General features: G+C 43.4%; 1 protein-coding gene across 1 annotated transcript in view; it reads right to left on the bottom strand.

The window, feature by feature from the left end:
• Positions 1 to 13,079, bottom strand: part of FABP3 (fatty acid binding protein 3) — a 70,383-nt gene extending 57,304 nt beyond the window's left edge. Inside the window, exon 1 of the mRNA XM_069224897.1 lies at positions 12,756 to 13,079. Coding sequence (XP_069080998.1) covers positions 12,756 to 12,828 — 73 coding nt within the window. The 5' untranslated portion in view covers positions 12,829 to 13,079. The remainder of the gene's footprint in view (positions 1 to 12,755) is intronic.
• Between the last annotated feature and the right edge of the window lie 1,508 nt (positions 13,080 to 14,587).

Below are 14,587 nucleotides of genomic sequence, written 5' to 3'. Positions count from 1 at the left end.
TCATGCTTCTTGGAGGCCACTGTGTGGGCGGTGGCTTCCCAGGGAGAATATGTTGTGCCCAGTCTCTTTTCCCTTCACTCCACCTGCCGCCGAAGCCCACGCACTGATTGCTTCCTGGATGTCACCGGTATCACCAGAAATTTGGAGGCGGGGCTGCAGGGAGATGCAACCGGTGGGCTGCGTCGGGAGAGACTGACAAGCAATGTCAAATGCAGACAGTGGCGGGTTAGAGTTACGTCCGCGACCTAGGCGGACACGCTGGACGCTGCGCAATACCTAAGTCGTACTAGTTGGTCATAGTTTGACTGACCCCTGAACGGCCACTTTCCATATTTTTAACCCTTCGTCTAACCCAGCGGCCGCACCTGGCCTGAGGAGTGCTTGCTGCAGTCATCCGCCTAGTGGCCCACAACAACTTTGAATAATTTATTTCATAGGTAATTTAGCTGAGGCAATGTGTGTGCGTGTATGCAATATGAGGGAAGTTAATGCTTCTGGCAGTGTCTCATTGTTGAACGACTTTGAGAGTCTTCCAATAACGAGCTCCTTTTAAAGAGAAGCTTTGATTAAGTCATATCCTTTGTAAGTGCGTGTCCAACTGTTTAGGTTAGGAGTGTATTCGTCTGTGAAAATGTGTGCAGTCTTATGATGCCTATAACTTGAAACCTGCTGCTCAAAGCTAACAGACGGGTGGAAAATGTGCTTCTTGTCTTTAAATTCTACCCTAAAATGAGTTTTGCTCTTCTGATTGCAAATTGCACCACTGGGCTTTCAGACGCATCCTATAAATTTACAGATCATTCTAATAGACCTCCGTTGCACGACACGTTTTTGCAAAGATCAATAAAAAAACTCTAGCACCAGCCAGCTAAGTGCCGCCCATGCAGCCTTCGCCCACTGTCTGCTCATCGGAAGATGGCTTGGGAGAGACCAAGTGCCAGTAAGGGAGGATGCCCATCCCCCGCTCCAGCTGCCAGCATTCGGTATGTATTAAACTCACATGGGAAAATATTCCCTACAAACACATGCGACGTTACTTGCCATGTTCAAGAATCAAAGGGGTAATTTTAACTCAAAGGATCCTGATAAACCAGCAGACGAAGCTTCCTTATCTATTCAGTGCAGTGGTACAGCCCACTCTGGGGTGATGTCTGAGGCTTTTTAGTGGCTGATGTTTTGTCTAGAAAGAGGGCGGGGGGCCTGGGCTACAGCTGTGTGTGGTAGAGAAAAAAATAGAGAAAATGGAATCGCCCAATACCTAATTACGGAAAATGTAAAGTTCAAATAATTTGAAATATGCTGAAAACAAACCTATTTTTTATAACCGACTTTGCTGACATTAGGAAGATTTAATTACATTTAGATGCGTGGTGAGAGTATCGTTTTCACAGGGGTTTCATTTTGTTTTGCTAGACAAACAGCGTTCTTTTGTGCCCGATGTAAGCATTTAGTGTGCATTTGTTATTTCTTTATTTTCAGCATTTTGCGTTCAGTTTTACTATAGGCCTGCTAGTGATGCAAGAGTAGAACTCTATGGGAGTGTAATTTACGCTCTACCCTTAATGGTGCGCAAGTGGTAGCAATCACTGTGGGATAGATTTATCAAGATATGACGCAGCGCAAAGCATCAAGACAACTTGCTGCACTCCGTCAAATAGAGAGAGCAGGAATGCACCATATTTACCAACATATGACACCGTCTCTCTCTATATATATATATATATATATATATATATATATATATATATCTCTCTCTTTCACTCGCACCCCATCTGGCGCACTTGTGGCAACCAAGTGACATCTCAGACAACCTTGCACCATGGTGCTAAGGTACCTGTGTCACACCCAGGATTGTTTTTGGGACGAGACCTTCCTGCACAAAACAATCCTAGGGGCATTTTCCTCTTTCTATAAAGCACACAGAGGGAATAACTAGGAGAAATAAATATATCTCTCTTCATTGCACCTCTATTGGGGAGGTATACGGTTTTGGGAATGCAACAAAATCCATGGATGATGCGTGGGAACACCCACTCTCCACCCATGTAACACCTTCCCAGTGCAGAGCAACACAAAGCAGAGACTTGCACTGCCTTAAGTTACTCCAGATATACCAAGTCAAACAAGGTGGCTTTGTATGGTTTGGTAAATATGGCTTAAGGGTGGTGTTGCCCTTGCATCACCCTGCATGGCGCAAGTGCTGCACAATTCATGCAGCCATGTTTGCACCACTTAAGTGGCCCTGGAGGTGTCAGGGCACAGGTTAGTGTTGTTTACACTTGTATAATTAAGTCTAGGGTGAGATAGCACTAAATTTATGAAAGCATACGTGCTGTGGCACAATTTTTTCTCAGAAGCCCAGAGCTGGTGCTGCCTAATATTGAGGCTGATAAATAACAACAGCTTTATGGTCTTGATTTCACCTTCTTCCTCTTTCATCCACCAAGTGTTCCTGCCCTTTTATCTCACTTTTGCATATTCGTTTTCATCCCTGCCTTTTCATTTTTTTCACTGTTTTTTCATATTTAAGTTCCTCATTCTTACTCCCTCTTTGTTGTTCTAAGTCATTCTGATTATTAAAAATGTGTCCTGGTCTCTAAAAAACAATGTCTCTGGACCCCAACACAAAAAAGGGCTCAAATCAAGCACTGGGGTGAGAGCTAGGGTTACAAGTGTGTTTAGCGTTAGAGTCGGGGCTAGGATTAGTGGAGCTGTGGTTTAATGTTATGATGGTTTATGGAAGAATTCCATTCAAACCGAACTATGGATTTTAAGCTCCAGGATCTTCTCCAGGGCAAAACAAAAATTTTCAGCACTAGCCTGTGTGAAAAATTGCAATTTCTGAAAATGAGCATGGCCTTATTGTGTTTTCATTGAGTTTCCATGTCTTGTGTTGATTACATGGCTCCGTTACCATGCTAATAGCAACATGCAATGGTGGCATGCAGCAGCCCAGCCATACTGACTGAACGAGACGTGGCTAAATCTAGTTTAAAAAAATGCCTGTCTATTGATAGCATTATTCACAAAAGATGTATGCACTGCAGCAGAGACACATCCCACCAGAATATGTAGCTTGGTCATATAAAATTCCATCAACCTTCTACTGGTTGGTTCATAATTGATATACCACCACAGAGTTATTTTATCACTATGACATGGCCAAATATACATTGGCAATAGCATGTCAGTGTCATCAATATTACTGACATTTATATAAGGTACTGATGTAAGCACTGTTGTTCTGAGGCACTTTCGGCTCTCCTTTGGAGACATACTGATGGAAGCAAGTAAGCATCAAAAGGGTGTTAGTTGGAATGACCTGTATGTGGAGTGGAAGATGTTGAGTGAGTAATAAGGGGGAGTTTCTAAGGTCATGCTACAGTTGGCTTGATGTATCATTTTGTTGCCTGATGTACATGTGTTTGTAGGAGTGCAGAGGTGCAGCTAAATGTATGTGTTGGTGTTATGTGCGACGGCTGGTCATGTTGTCTGATCAAGATGCAGTGAGTGGTAACATAAGAGGAGGTGAGGCACATCCTGGTATGTACCGGGTGGGTCTGTTGAAACCAAGTGAGGTTCCACATGAAAACCCTCTAGTTTGGGTCATTACTTGTGAACTCAGATGCTTGAGAACTTTACGAAAGGGCATATCTAGGATTTTGAGACATATCTTGCTCGCTGCTAAATTTGAAGAGAGGTCTTCATGATTAAGACCATAAATAAGGAGAGACTCTCAAAGTCGGGATCAAGTTATGATTATGAGACAAGCTCAGAGCTATTGGTGCGTTCATGTCGAGATTTGAGCATTCAAGCTATTTTGAATAAACATTGTATTACTGTTTTCAAAACATCAGATATGGGGGACTTGTGGGCGTGCCCATGAGAAATTGTGGAAGCTGCCTCCTCCTCACCCTCATGTTGTGCATAACGACCCCCGGCTTGGATCTTTCTGGTATGTTCTTTCATTGGTATGCACCCTTATGTTCATTCTGTCATGCTCACGTAAAGGGTAGGGGTGGATGTAACTTGCGTAATTCCGAGTAGCGTAATCCTGCGGAATTACGTAAGAAGTCTGCAAGATTATGCATGAAGAGTAATCCTGCATTTAGTGCTATTTCTTAGTGCAAAAATGCCCCTCCCATCCAAAGTTGACAAGACTATACATTTTACAATAACAAAGAGCTAAATGCAACAAAGCGCGAATAGCGAGCACAAGCAGGCGCTTGCACTTGCTGAATGTGCTCCTGGGGTAAGATTTTCCCCCAACCTACTCACGGCATTTAGCTCTATTTTCTTAGCACAAACGGCACCCTTGTGTCCAAAATGAATGAGAGGATGCCTTTTGAACTAAGAAACCGTGCTACATGCAGCAGAACATGAATAGTGAGCACAAGCAGCTGCTCGCACTCACTAAATGTGCTCTGGCTGTAGTTTTCCCCCAAATTAGTCTTAATTACGCAGGCAGGGTTACTCATGGTATTATCAGAAATTCCCCGTCACAGAGTAATGCGAATCTCCAAAATTACTCTGTTGTAATTGAAATTCTGCCCAGACCTACTAAAGTGATTGGTGGTCAGCTACTGTCCGTGATGAAGGCGGATACAATATGAACATAATTAATGGACAATCTCTGGATGATCTTGGGACATGCATGTGAAAGTGCACTGTCATGGTATGTCATGGCATAACCGTCTGGGGATGGATTATGTGCACTAACATCTCAGTTAACATAGCTTACACTGTTGTTGCAGTGGTTGGTGCATCTTTGCATCACTCAAAGGGAATGGCAACATTTGCACTTACTGGGTAATTAAAAATATATATTGTGCAACAATGAATCAGTGCGGCAGTCAACACAAACATTGCACAGGTGCAGGAGAAATCTATTTAATCTGTAATGTCAGCTTCCTAAGTAATTTGGCTCCATTAGATATCAATGTGCAGTCAGTGTGTTTTATAAATGAACCAACCTGATTGAGTAGAGCTCCTTTGTACACATAAAAAAAAGACATGTGGAATCTGCTTAATGCCACCAAGCACAGCATAGAAAATGCACTTTAGTTTGAGTCTATACTTGTTTCCGCAAGTGTCTTGTGTTTGAGTTCAGAGTGTGCTTGCACGGTTGCAAAACACCATATTCCTCCATTCCAGACAATGTGAGCATTTAAGAACAAATGGTGTAGTTTAGAACGGATGTCTGAGTAGGTGAGTGGTTGGGTGAATGACCGGATGGGTGGATGAATGCTTTGGTGAGTGAGTGGATATAGACCTCAGTGAGTACTTGGATTGATGCCTGGATGAGTACTCGGGTGGATAGATGGGAGGGTGTTTTGATTGCTGGGAAGGTGTTGCATGGATGGGTTAGTTGGTAAGATGCTGGGATGGATGGATGGAGTGTCCTCGGATGAATGACTCGAGTATGGCTGGGGAAACAGAAACACAGATAGATAGTCAAAAATATTCATAAGTCATAAAACAAAATGTTAGCACTTTATTGAATGTTTGCTCAGTGAGTTAAGGTCCACAGCTCTGTGAACAGTTTGAATCTTGGTGAGGTGAACTCTGCCTTTTATCTTTCCAGTATACTGAAATGCATATAAATAGAAATGTATTAGCGTAAGTGCACTGAGTCCAGTCCTCATAGCAGTACTCTGTGGTGCTGGAGAAGGACAGAGCAGCATGTGTCACTGATGGAATAAATTCTTCTGGGAAGCAGCCTAAACAACATTGGCTGAACAACGACGGGCGTTATCCACGAAAGCGGAACAACGACCCTGTTTTTCTCTGCCTTAACCCCGCATGTCTGAACAACAAACATGCGTGGTTAAGGCAGAGGAAGACAGACTCAGGATCGGTGAGGACGCGGTCAGATAAGTGGGGCTGGGGTAATTTTAGGTTTTAATGGCGGGGTGGGGCAGGTCGGGGTAGTTTAGGTTTTAGGGGTGGTGTAGTTTTAGGGGAAGGGTGGGGGTTACGGTAGTTTTAGGTTTTAGGAGTGGGGGTCGCATGCTGGAACCATGGATGCCATTCCATGCATGCCTTTACAATGAAAAATCATTGTTAAGGATTTCGTGGTAAAGGCATTAGTGGTAACAACGTGGTCGTTGTTCAGGCATGCGTGGTTCCAACATTCCTTGTTCTGACGTATATTTCATTTTTCAATCTACACTATTCTGGAATGCAGTGCATTTTGATACAGCTGCTATGGCAACTAACATATTGGGGGGGTGGAGGGGAGGGAGTCCACAGTTTCCCCATCAAGGTAAACAAAGGAAACCCTGGCAATGGTGGAGGACTGAAAGGGTAGGTGCCCCAACTGAGAATGGCTACTGTGTGTTTCTAGATTGGGTTCCTTGCAGTGAGACCCGCTAAGGGTCCGAAAACAATCCTTACATCCCCATGAAAAGGAAAGCCTGTGGTTTTGAGATTACTATTGAGCATCCCCATACCAATGTGGTGAAATATAACCAGTTATTGTGAGGTCACTGATTTGTTAGTTTTGTATGAAATGTATATAATAAATAGATTATTTTGTTGAAACTAACCTGTAATGCATTTTTGCATTAACTTTGTTAACAGTTCTTAAAAAGTGTTTATATTTGTGCATTCATACCTAAAGCTTACATATATGTTTGTACATTGAGAAGCAGCAGGGTACTAATTTCTGGTATGTGAGTGTAAGGTCAGATTTTAGGGAACGGTCACACAGTCTGTAGTTGGTGCTCTGGTAGACTGGGGTGACTACCACCAGAACATAGTTTGAAGAGGACACACTTAAAGATTCCCTTGACCTGCTCGTGTATTTTGGGTAAAAATTTCATTGGCTCAAGAAACAGTTAGGAAGAGTTCCACTTGAAACCTTTTCAGGAAAAAGTCGCCATTTGAGGCAGAACATGGGCAGGAAGGAGCCTTTGAGGTTAAAGGTGGAGGCATCATAGAAGACTGGGACTTGGTCAGCATGGAAGGATTAGAGTTGATCCCTGCAGTTGCCCAAAGAGCTGTGGCATTTGGCATGCAGTCCAGGATTGTTAGAAACATGGCTGGCACGGAAAGGATAAGATTAAGGTACTTTAAGCAACGAGGAGTGATACTGAAAGCATTGTCTTAGAATGAACAATGTTCTAAGGGTGATTGAAATGTGAGAAAGAAGCGATGATTGGCTTGAGAAAAGTCGATGTAGAATACATAAAGAAGAGTTGGATGTAATGAGAAAGGGGGAAGAAATTAAGTGATTTTCTTCAGTTATTGATGGGGTGCAGACTATTGGAAGTTGGCGTATGAAAGACATCCAAAGGTAGGGAAAGTCAAAGTGGATAGGTTTTAAAAATAAGACTGTGGCTTTAAATGCTCAGTGGGCAGAGCAAAGGAGTAATGGCAGGTGCACAGAGTTAAACACTAGCATTCATTATTGCTCTGTCCAGAAATGATCCATACTATTATTGAAAAAAGCCTAATAAAATATTCTGATGAATTTGCTCATAAAGTTATCCCCCGTGTCCTTGTATACATGACTAAAATCCAAACGGTGTGTAATATAATCTACTCCAGGATTGGCACTTCAACCCAAATTCAAAACTTACCTTAAAGTACTGCAATACTTCAAAGTCTGTGTTTATACAATACAACTTTAAATCTCAATATATTATTTTCTTTAAACATATATACTCTTTCTATGTTGGCATGCATCTATATATGTATTACTTTGATCCTACTACAGGAGGAGAAGAAAAAAATATTCACTATCTCCAATGCACTACTCTGTCTCACCCTACACGCCTCTCAATCTATCCTCTATCTCCACTTTCAGACTCACCCCAAATCTCATTTCACTACTATGATCTCCAAAATAACCATTTTTAGACTCTTCCCTCCTCTTTCCCTCCTGGGTCACCAAAATCTAATTTCACTACTATGATCTCCCAAACAACCCTTCTAAGTTCTTCTCTCATGTAACTCTCCTTTGACTCACCCCAACCCTCATCTTACTACTATGATGTCCCAATTAACACTTTTTAGATTCTTCACCATTCTATTCAATCCAACCAACAGACTCACATGTCCACCGCTCAAAATTAACTCATATGTCCCTACACTAATCCGCCACTAATCCTTTTGGGTTCTGGAGTAGTGCTACTCATTGAAAAACGAGTTAACACCTTGTTAGGGGTAATAAGCACTATATAAATACAATTGCAAATGTGTGTAGCACTTAAAGTAAGCAGACAATGAGACCGAAATAAAAAAATAACAAAGAGATGGAAGATAGTGAAGCATGACGGTGAGTGGAATGAGCATGGCTGGGTAGAAAGAGGCAGTCTGAGACAGTGGCAATGGAATTAGGCCAGTAACACAATGCTTACATGTGGGATGGTTGAGGAGAGGAGCCATGCACTTGCACATGAAAACCAAGATCCTGAAAATGCATTTCTTTATCCTGTATAGAATAGAAGGCTTAAGAGCCAACAGGGTCTTCTATTGCATCTGAAGAGAACATGTGTGGTGCTCCTGGTCTGTCCGCCAGCAATAGTTTTTCACAGAGCTTCAGATTTTGGAGGCAGAATAAGATTGATGGTTGGGCAATGAATGGCAGTAGTTTCACTGTGTAGGGGTGAAGGACACAGAAAATGATGATGAGCAGAGACAGATAGCTCCTTTTAATGAGATCTGAGATTGAAGCTATCCTGACTAAATGTGTAGAGCTGGAAATTAGTGCTGGGGACATGTAGTACACACCACTTCTGTACACACCAACCTAACAAATGTACATACTTTACACCTGTACTTACGGCCACACTTGGGTAAAGGGAAGGAGTAAACATAACTCACATAATTCCATGTAGTGTAATCACATGGAATTCCACAAGATTATGCTAGAATTACACAAGAAGAGTAATTCTGCACTTAAAGCGATTTCTTAGCACAAAAATCCACTCTCAAGTCCAAAACTGGGGCACCTAAATCATATAGAAAACAAAGCATCACACACATTCATGGATCGTATGTATTTGTCGGTTTTTATTTATATATTTGCACCTTATGTCTGTGTATGCATGTCAGGCTGCATGTGTTTGTCTTTCTATTCATTGGTCTGACTCCCTGTGCGTACATACCTCTCTATGAGTGAATGTAACCAACTATGTATGCACATATGTCCGTTTCACTTTGTGTATGTATGAGGCTATTTACATGTGCATCTCACAGTAGGTGTATATGTATCTGTAAAATACTTTGTTATATATGTTTTGTCTTTGTATGTCTGTATACTCATAACTGACCAGTACTGAGGCAATTTCACAACACGGAAAAAGTGAACAATATAGGATTTTACCATGCTGTGAAATATATTGAACAAGGAGACAGCCCTACTTATGGAAGTACCTTTGCAAACTTGAGTAGGGCTTGTGGTGCGAGACCTTTTCTTGAGGTCCTGGGGCCATCAGTGGTTAACGCTATGTCCAGTTCAGTGATGTACATTTTAAAATTAATTTGTCATTTAAATAAAGATGGGCAAGTAGGAGAGTCACAATAAGTGCAAACACAATAAACAGAAAGCCCTAGCAAAGGGGTGTTCAGGAAGAGAGTCCAGGAAGCCTTATATGCCAGAATTTCACAAAACCAAGATAAGGCTGATTTACATACAGTGAATCAAAATGGGATTCACTTGCAGTGCCTTTTACAAACGTCTAGGGTGGATCCGCTCTCAGGGAAAACAGATGAATAGTGCTGTGCTTTATGGGAAGTGATCTACAACCGTGTAAGATATGAAAGTACAAAGAAACAAGTATCCTCCAGACAATGCCATCCTGTAGTGAAAGTTGTGTGCGTTTGACTACTTTGGCAGCGCTTGAGGTACAAATATTTTACTAAAGAATTGTTTGCATGATGTATTAAATAGGGCAATACTGCCCAGAAAACAATTTACAGTTTATCAAGTCTGCTTGGACATAGGTTTTCAGCGCACCTGGAGGGAAAGAGAGATAGGTTTTCAGCGCCCCTGGATGCAAAAAGAGATAGCTGAAATTGATTGATCCCAGGTGGAAGATATTCTGCCAAAATTAATTCCAAAATCAAGGATCCCTACGGTCCCCATAATCCAACCACCAAAAAGATGGCAACCAAAATTGTGAATAATAGATTTAGTGTTGTGATGGTCTGGTTTTCATGAACTAAAATGTCTAGGTAGTGGACCACCAGGCTCTGGTGATCAGTGTCCATGCTAGTGAACACAGATTATAGGAACCCTGTTATGGTCTTCTTTCGAGGCACTTCTGAGAAGCTAAAACCAGCCAAGGCCAAGCGCCCTTTGAATTAGACTACTAGCGGCAAAGGGATTCATTCACCCAGTGCACCTGGACTAATGTGGGTTTTCTGGGCTGAAGGTCGAGGCGCAGAGTGTAGGTTGTATTTACACAACCGACATATACAACCAGAGGGAATTATACTACTGCGAAAGTTCCCTCTTGTTACAGAACTGTGTGTATTCTCTGAAAGGGGTACGTGCATGCCACATACACATGACGCAGTCCACAATCACTGGGGCCAAATTGTGAAGCCCAGTTTAGGGAACTGAACACTTTAATCCATTGAGGGCCTGGATGTAAAAAGTCAGGTGCCCCATAACGTAATAAAAAAAAGACAATCTGCATCAGACTCCCCGATGCGCAGTTGGAAGGGGTCGCCGCCGCACCCAAACAAGGGCGGGGATGACATTTGGCTGCAGCCGACCAGCCGAGAGAGGTGCTCCGTGGAATGTCAGCAAAACATGGCGCACGTCCAACCGACTCACATATTGTTGATTCCAGAGTCACGGGGAGAGGGAGGGAAGGCATAACGCGGCAGGCCAGAAAAAGTCAAGCAGGGGCAGACTAACACGGCCTTCCTTATCACACGACGACTTTTGTCTCTACACATATGTATAGTCTGATCACCTTACTTCAAAGAGGGCAACATTTTTTTTTGTCAGACCGTAATTATCAAGTAACGACCAGAAGGGGTTAAATCAACTGATGACCAACACGCAAGTATGGGTTTTGGTGCTTGGCTTATGCTGCAGGTTGCTTGCCCAGAAGAGAACAGCTAACAGCACCTCCCCTCCCCCTCCCACCCCCCGCCCCCCGCCCCACACACATATCCTAGGCTCTGCAGCATAGGCCCCCTTTCCTGACTGTACAGAATTAAGAACACATCACTCACGGATTGTCTGTGTGCTGGGAGGGAGGCGGGGAGGGTGTCTGGGAAAATCAATTCACAGTTGGCACAAAATGCCTCTGGGTCCCACGTCCTAATGTAGCGAGCAGACGTCCGCTCACAAGCAGGCTGAAATACAAAATCCAATTGTTCTTGTGCGTCTCAAACCTTTCCTCCCAGTAATACAGGACGTTTATTTTGCCTACCCTGCTTTTATCCGGGGACAGATGCTCCCTTCCTTTAAAACATGCTATCTATCCATTTCTCCCAATAGATTTTATTTAGGAGAATAAAAAACGTGAACCTTTTATTCTGGTCACAATGTGTAGGATGTTGCAATTTTTCTTCATTTTGGAAAAGATAAGGGTTATTTTTTACCGAGAGAGAGAAAGAGAGAGAGACAGAGAGTGCGTGTGTGTGTGTCGAGGCGGCGGGAGAACAGATATAAAATATGTACTTTTTATTCTGGGCAGGGTTCAACATGTAATGTTCTTCAGCCTGGTCTGCTTCCCCGGCCTAAATTATCTTCTATTCTCCTTAAAACTGTACATTTGCGAAATATTTATTGTAACCTCATCCCATAGTTGGTAATGTGCCTCCGAGGGGTCCAAAGCCCCCTATTTAAGGTGAACTTGGATAGAGGGCTCTTGCAATAGTTGGGAGGGAGCAGTAGAAGGCTATTAGTGATTCTAGAGCCATTTTACACAGGCTGTTAGGGCTGGGTCAGCGTCAATCACAAGTCGGGAGGCCTGGGTTCTAAACCTGCTTTTCGCACTCCAGAAACACCTTGTGCTGATGAGTCCATTCGTGCCATCAGCAAAGCGCCCCAGCTCAGTTAACTATAAAGGGGGTGATTGCTCGGAATGAGAGGTTTCCGCTTTTCTTTATAACACACCAGCGCTCAACCCGCGGCCACTGGGCGCTTTAGAAATGCTTTAAAAAATCCATTATCACTCAAGTGTTCGCATATCAGGTACCACAGAACGTCTCGCCTTGGACGGGTCGGCATGTTTCCCCAACTGCTTAATTTTAGAAGCCCTAGTGTGTAGATCGGGCGTTTTCATTGACAACCCAGGTTTTTCCAAGAGGATTTTCCCGATACTATGTAGGCCTGTGTTTCTGTAGCCTTAACAAAGGTGGCAGTCAGACATTCATAAATAGGTGCATTTAAAAGACAATCATATAAATACTGGCGAGTTAATCATTTCCTACACATGCGGTATGTATATTAAACTCATGATTATATGTATGTTTATTAGCAGGCTACCAAGACCCGCAGCTGGTATTACTGAACCAGAATGTATATTTTTACTGGTTATAGCCCCCCCAGTCCTATGAAACTCGAATGCAAAATGAAAATAAGATTTGGATTCCAGCGTCTCTGCTCCAGCCTCCGCCGGCGGCGCCTGGTAGCCTTCTCAGCTAAAAATCAACAGACCTAGCAGTTATTGATATGTCTGCACACCAGATTACACACAGGAAGACATACCCCTCGTATGCAACCGCCTGTGGGGTATAGCGCCTGCGAGAGCGGGATAATGCATACATGTGAGCACAGCGCTTACCGATGGCTTTCATGTATTCATCGAAGTTCTTGCTGTCCACCAGCTTCCAGGTTCCCACGAACGCCTCAGCCATGGTGAGAGAATGAATGGAGCGTGTGTGCGGGCGAGAGAAAGCAGCAGTGTATCTGCGCAGCCCCTGCCGGGCCTTAAATAGCTGCAGGCCACGTGAAGCGATTTAAAGGAACACTGCAGCGGGTTCCTTGATGAGGCAGAGCGGCAGCCAGGGAGCAGGGGAGGTGCTAAGTAACCGCTACTCTGTTTCCTGACCTTAACCGTATCTGCCATTTCTAGTGGTAACTTTAAACCGACCCTCTAATCATAACCATAGCCCTGTCTTCTAATCCTATCCCTATCTGCTAATCCTAACACTAATTTTACGACGTCTTCTAACCAGATGTGTAATCTTATCCCTGGTATTAGCCCAAACACTCAACTACACCCTATCACTGACTGTAATTCTCACCTTTACCCTGTTTTTTAACCCTGCCATTCCTAAACCTAATTTTGACCCCATTTTCTAATCCTGCTACTAACCTCAGCCCCATTCTCCAACCTTCACACTGTATGCAAATCCTAAACCTACCTTTAACTCTTTCCTCTAACCTTAAAACTGTCTGTTTACCTAACCTTAATCCTGGCTGCTAACACTAACTTTAACCCTATCTGCGAACACTGGCACTAACCATAACTTTAACCCAATTGGCAAAACCTAATTCTAACCCTAACCTTAGCCCAATATAGTAATTCTAATACTAACCATAACACTGCCCTCTTATCCTAACCTCAACCCTTTCTGCTAAACCCAACAATCACCCTAACCATTTCCTTTAACCAGCGGCAGCTCCTTCGCTAAAGCACAGGAGCGTCGCCCCAATGCTTTATTCAGTGGACGAAAAATAAAATGTAACTTAACGTTATTATCATTTTATTTTTCATAGAGCAGGGTTAGGGCGGGGCTAGACTGGGCTGGGCTTGAGGAGGGCTATGTGCACATAAGTGCGCATGACGCTTTGGCCAGCTGCGTTGGGCGGGCCAAACAGTCATGCTCACTTTGCATTTCTGCACCTGGCTGTCCTGGACAGCTGGGAGGAGAAAGTGCACATGGCTCTACTCCCTGTCTGACCCCCAAAGCAGGGCGCTTAGACCAAGCATGACGCTGCTGTCATGCTGTTCACAGCAGCGTCGTGATTGGAGGGGAGTCTGGAAGGCTTGTGCTTCCGAGACCCCAGGTGGATGGAGAGACGGAAGCGTCTCTCCCACCATAAAGGTAAGATTTTTTTATTTTTTTAATACCCCCCTCCCCACCACTCCTCTTGACAAGTGGCCGCCACTCTCTTTAACCTTGACCCAGGCTGCTAAACTTATACCTACAGGTAGCTCCGTCTAACACTATATTTAACTGTGACAGTGTATGCTAATTCCAAATCTAACCTTACCCTGCCCTCTAGTCCTAACATCAGTCCTATTGTTAAACCTGTGACCTCTAATCTTTGCCATGCCTGCAAACCGAGGCACAAACCAAAATGTTTACTCTATTTGCTAACTGTGTCTCTAACTACAGCCACACTGGCTATCTCTACCCGTATCTTCTTTATCACTCAAACTAAACCTGTCACTTTGTCCCTTGATGTCCTCCTGCCCCTAGCCATACCCCCAACCCTTCAAATTGAGATGCATCGGACGTTACTCTCATGGGATTGGTACTTTGGGCCACGCTGAGCTGATCCTTCTCTCTAGTATTCACAGATTTCGCACTGTCCCATGTCATTTCTGGGCATTTCATTCTCACTGGTGTTTGCCTCCAGGTTCTGCAAAAAAAAATGCTTTATGTC

The sequence above is a fragment of the Pleurodeles waltl genome, chromosome 3_1, assembly GCF_031143425.1.
Source record: "Pleurodeles waltl isolate 20211129_DDA chromosome 3_1, aPleWal1.hap1.20221129, whole genome shotgun sequence".
NCBI lineage: Eukaryota > Metazoa > Chordata > Amphibia > Caudata > Salamandridae > Pleurodeles > Pleurodeles waltl.
This window is presented reverse-complemented; position numbering and strand designations above follow the sequence as displayed.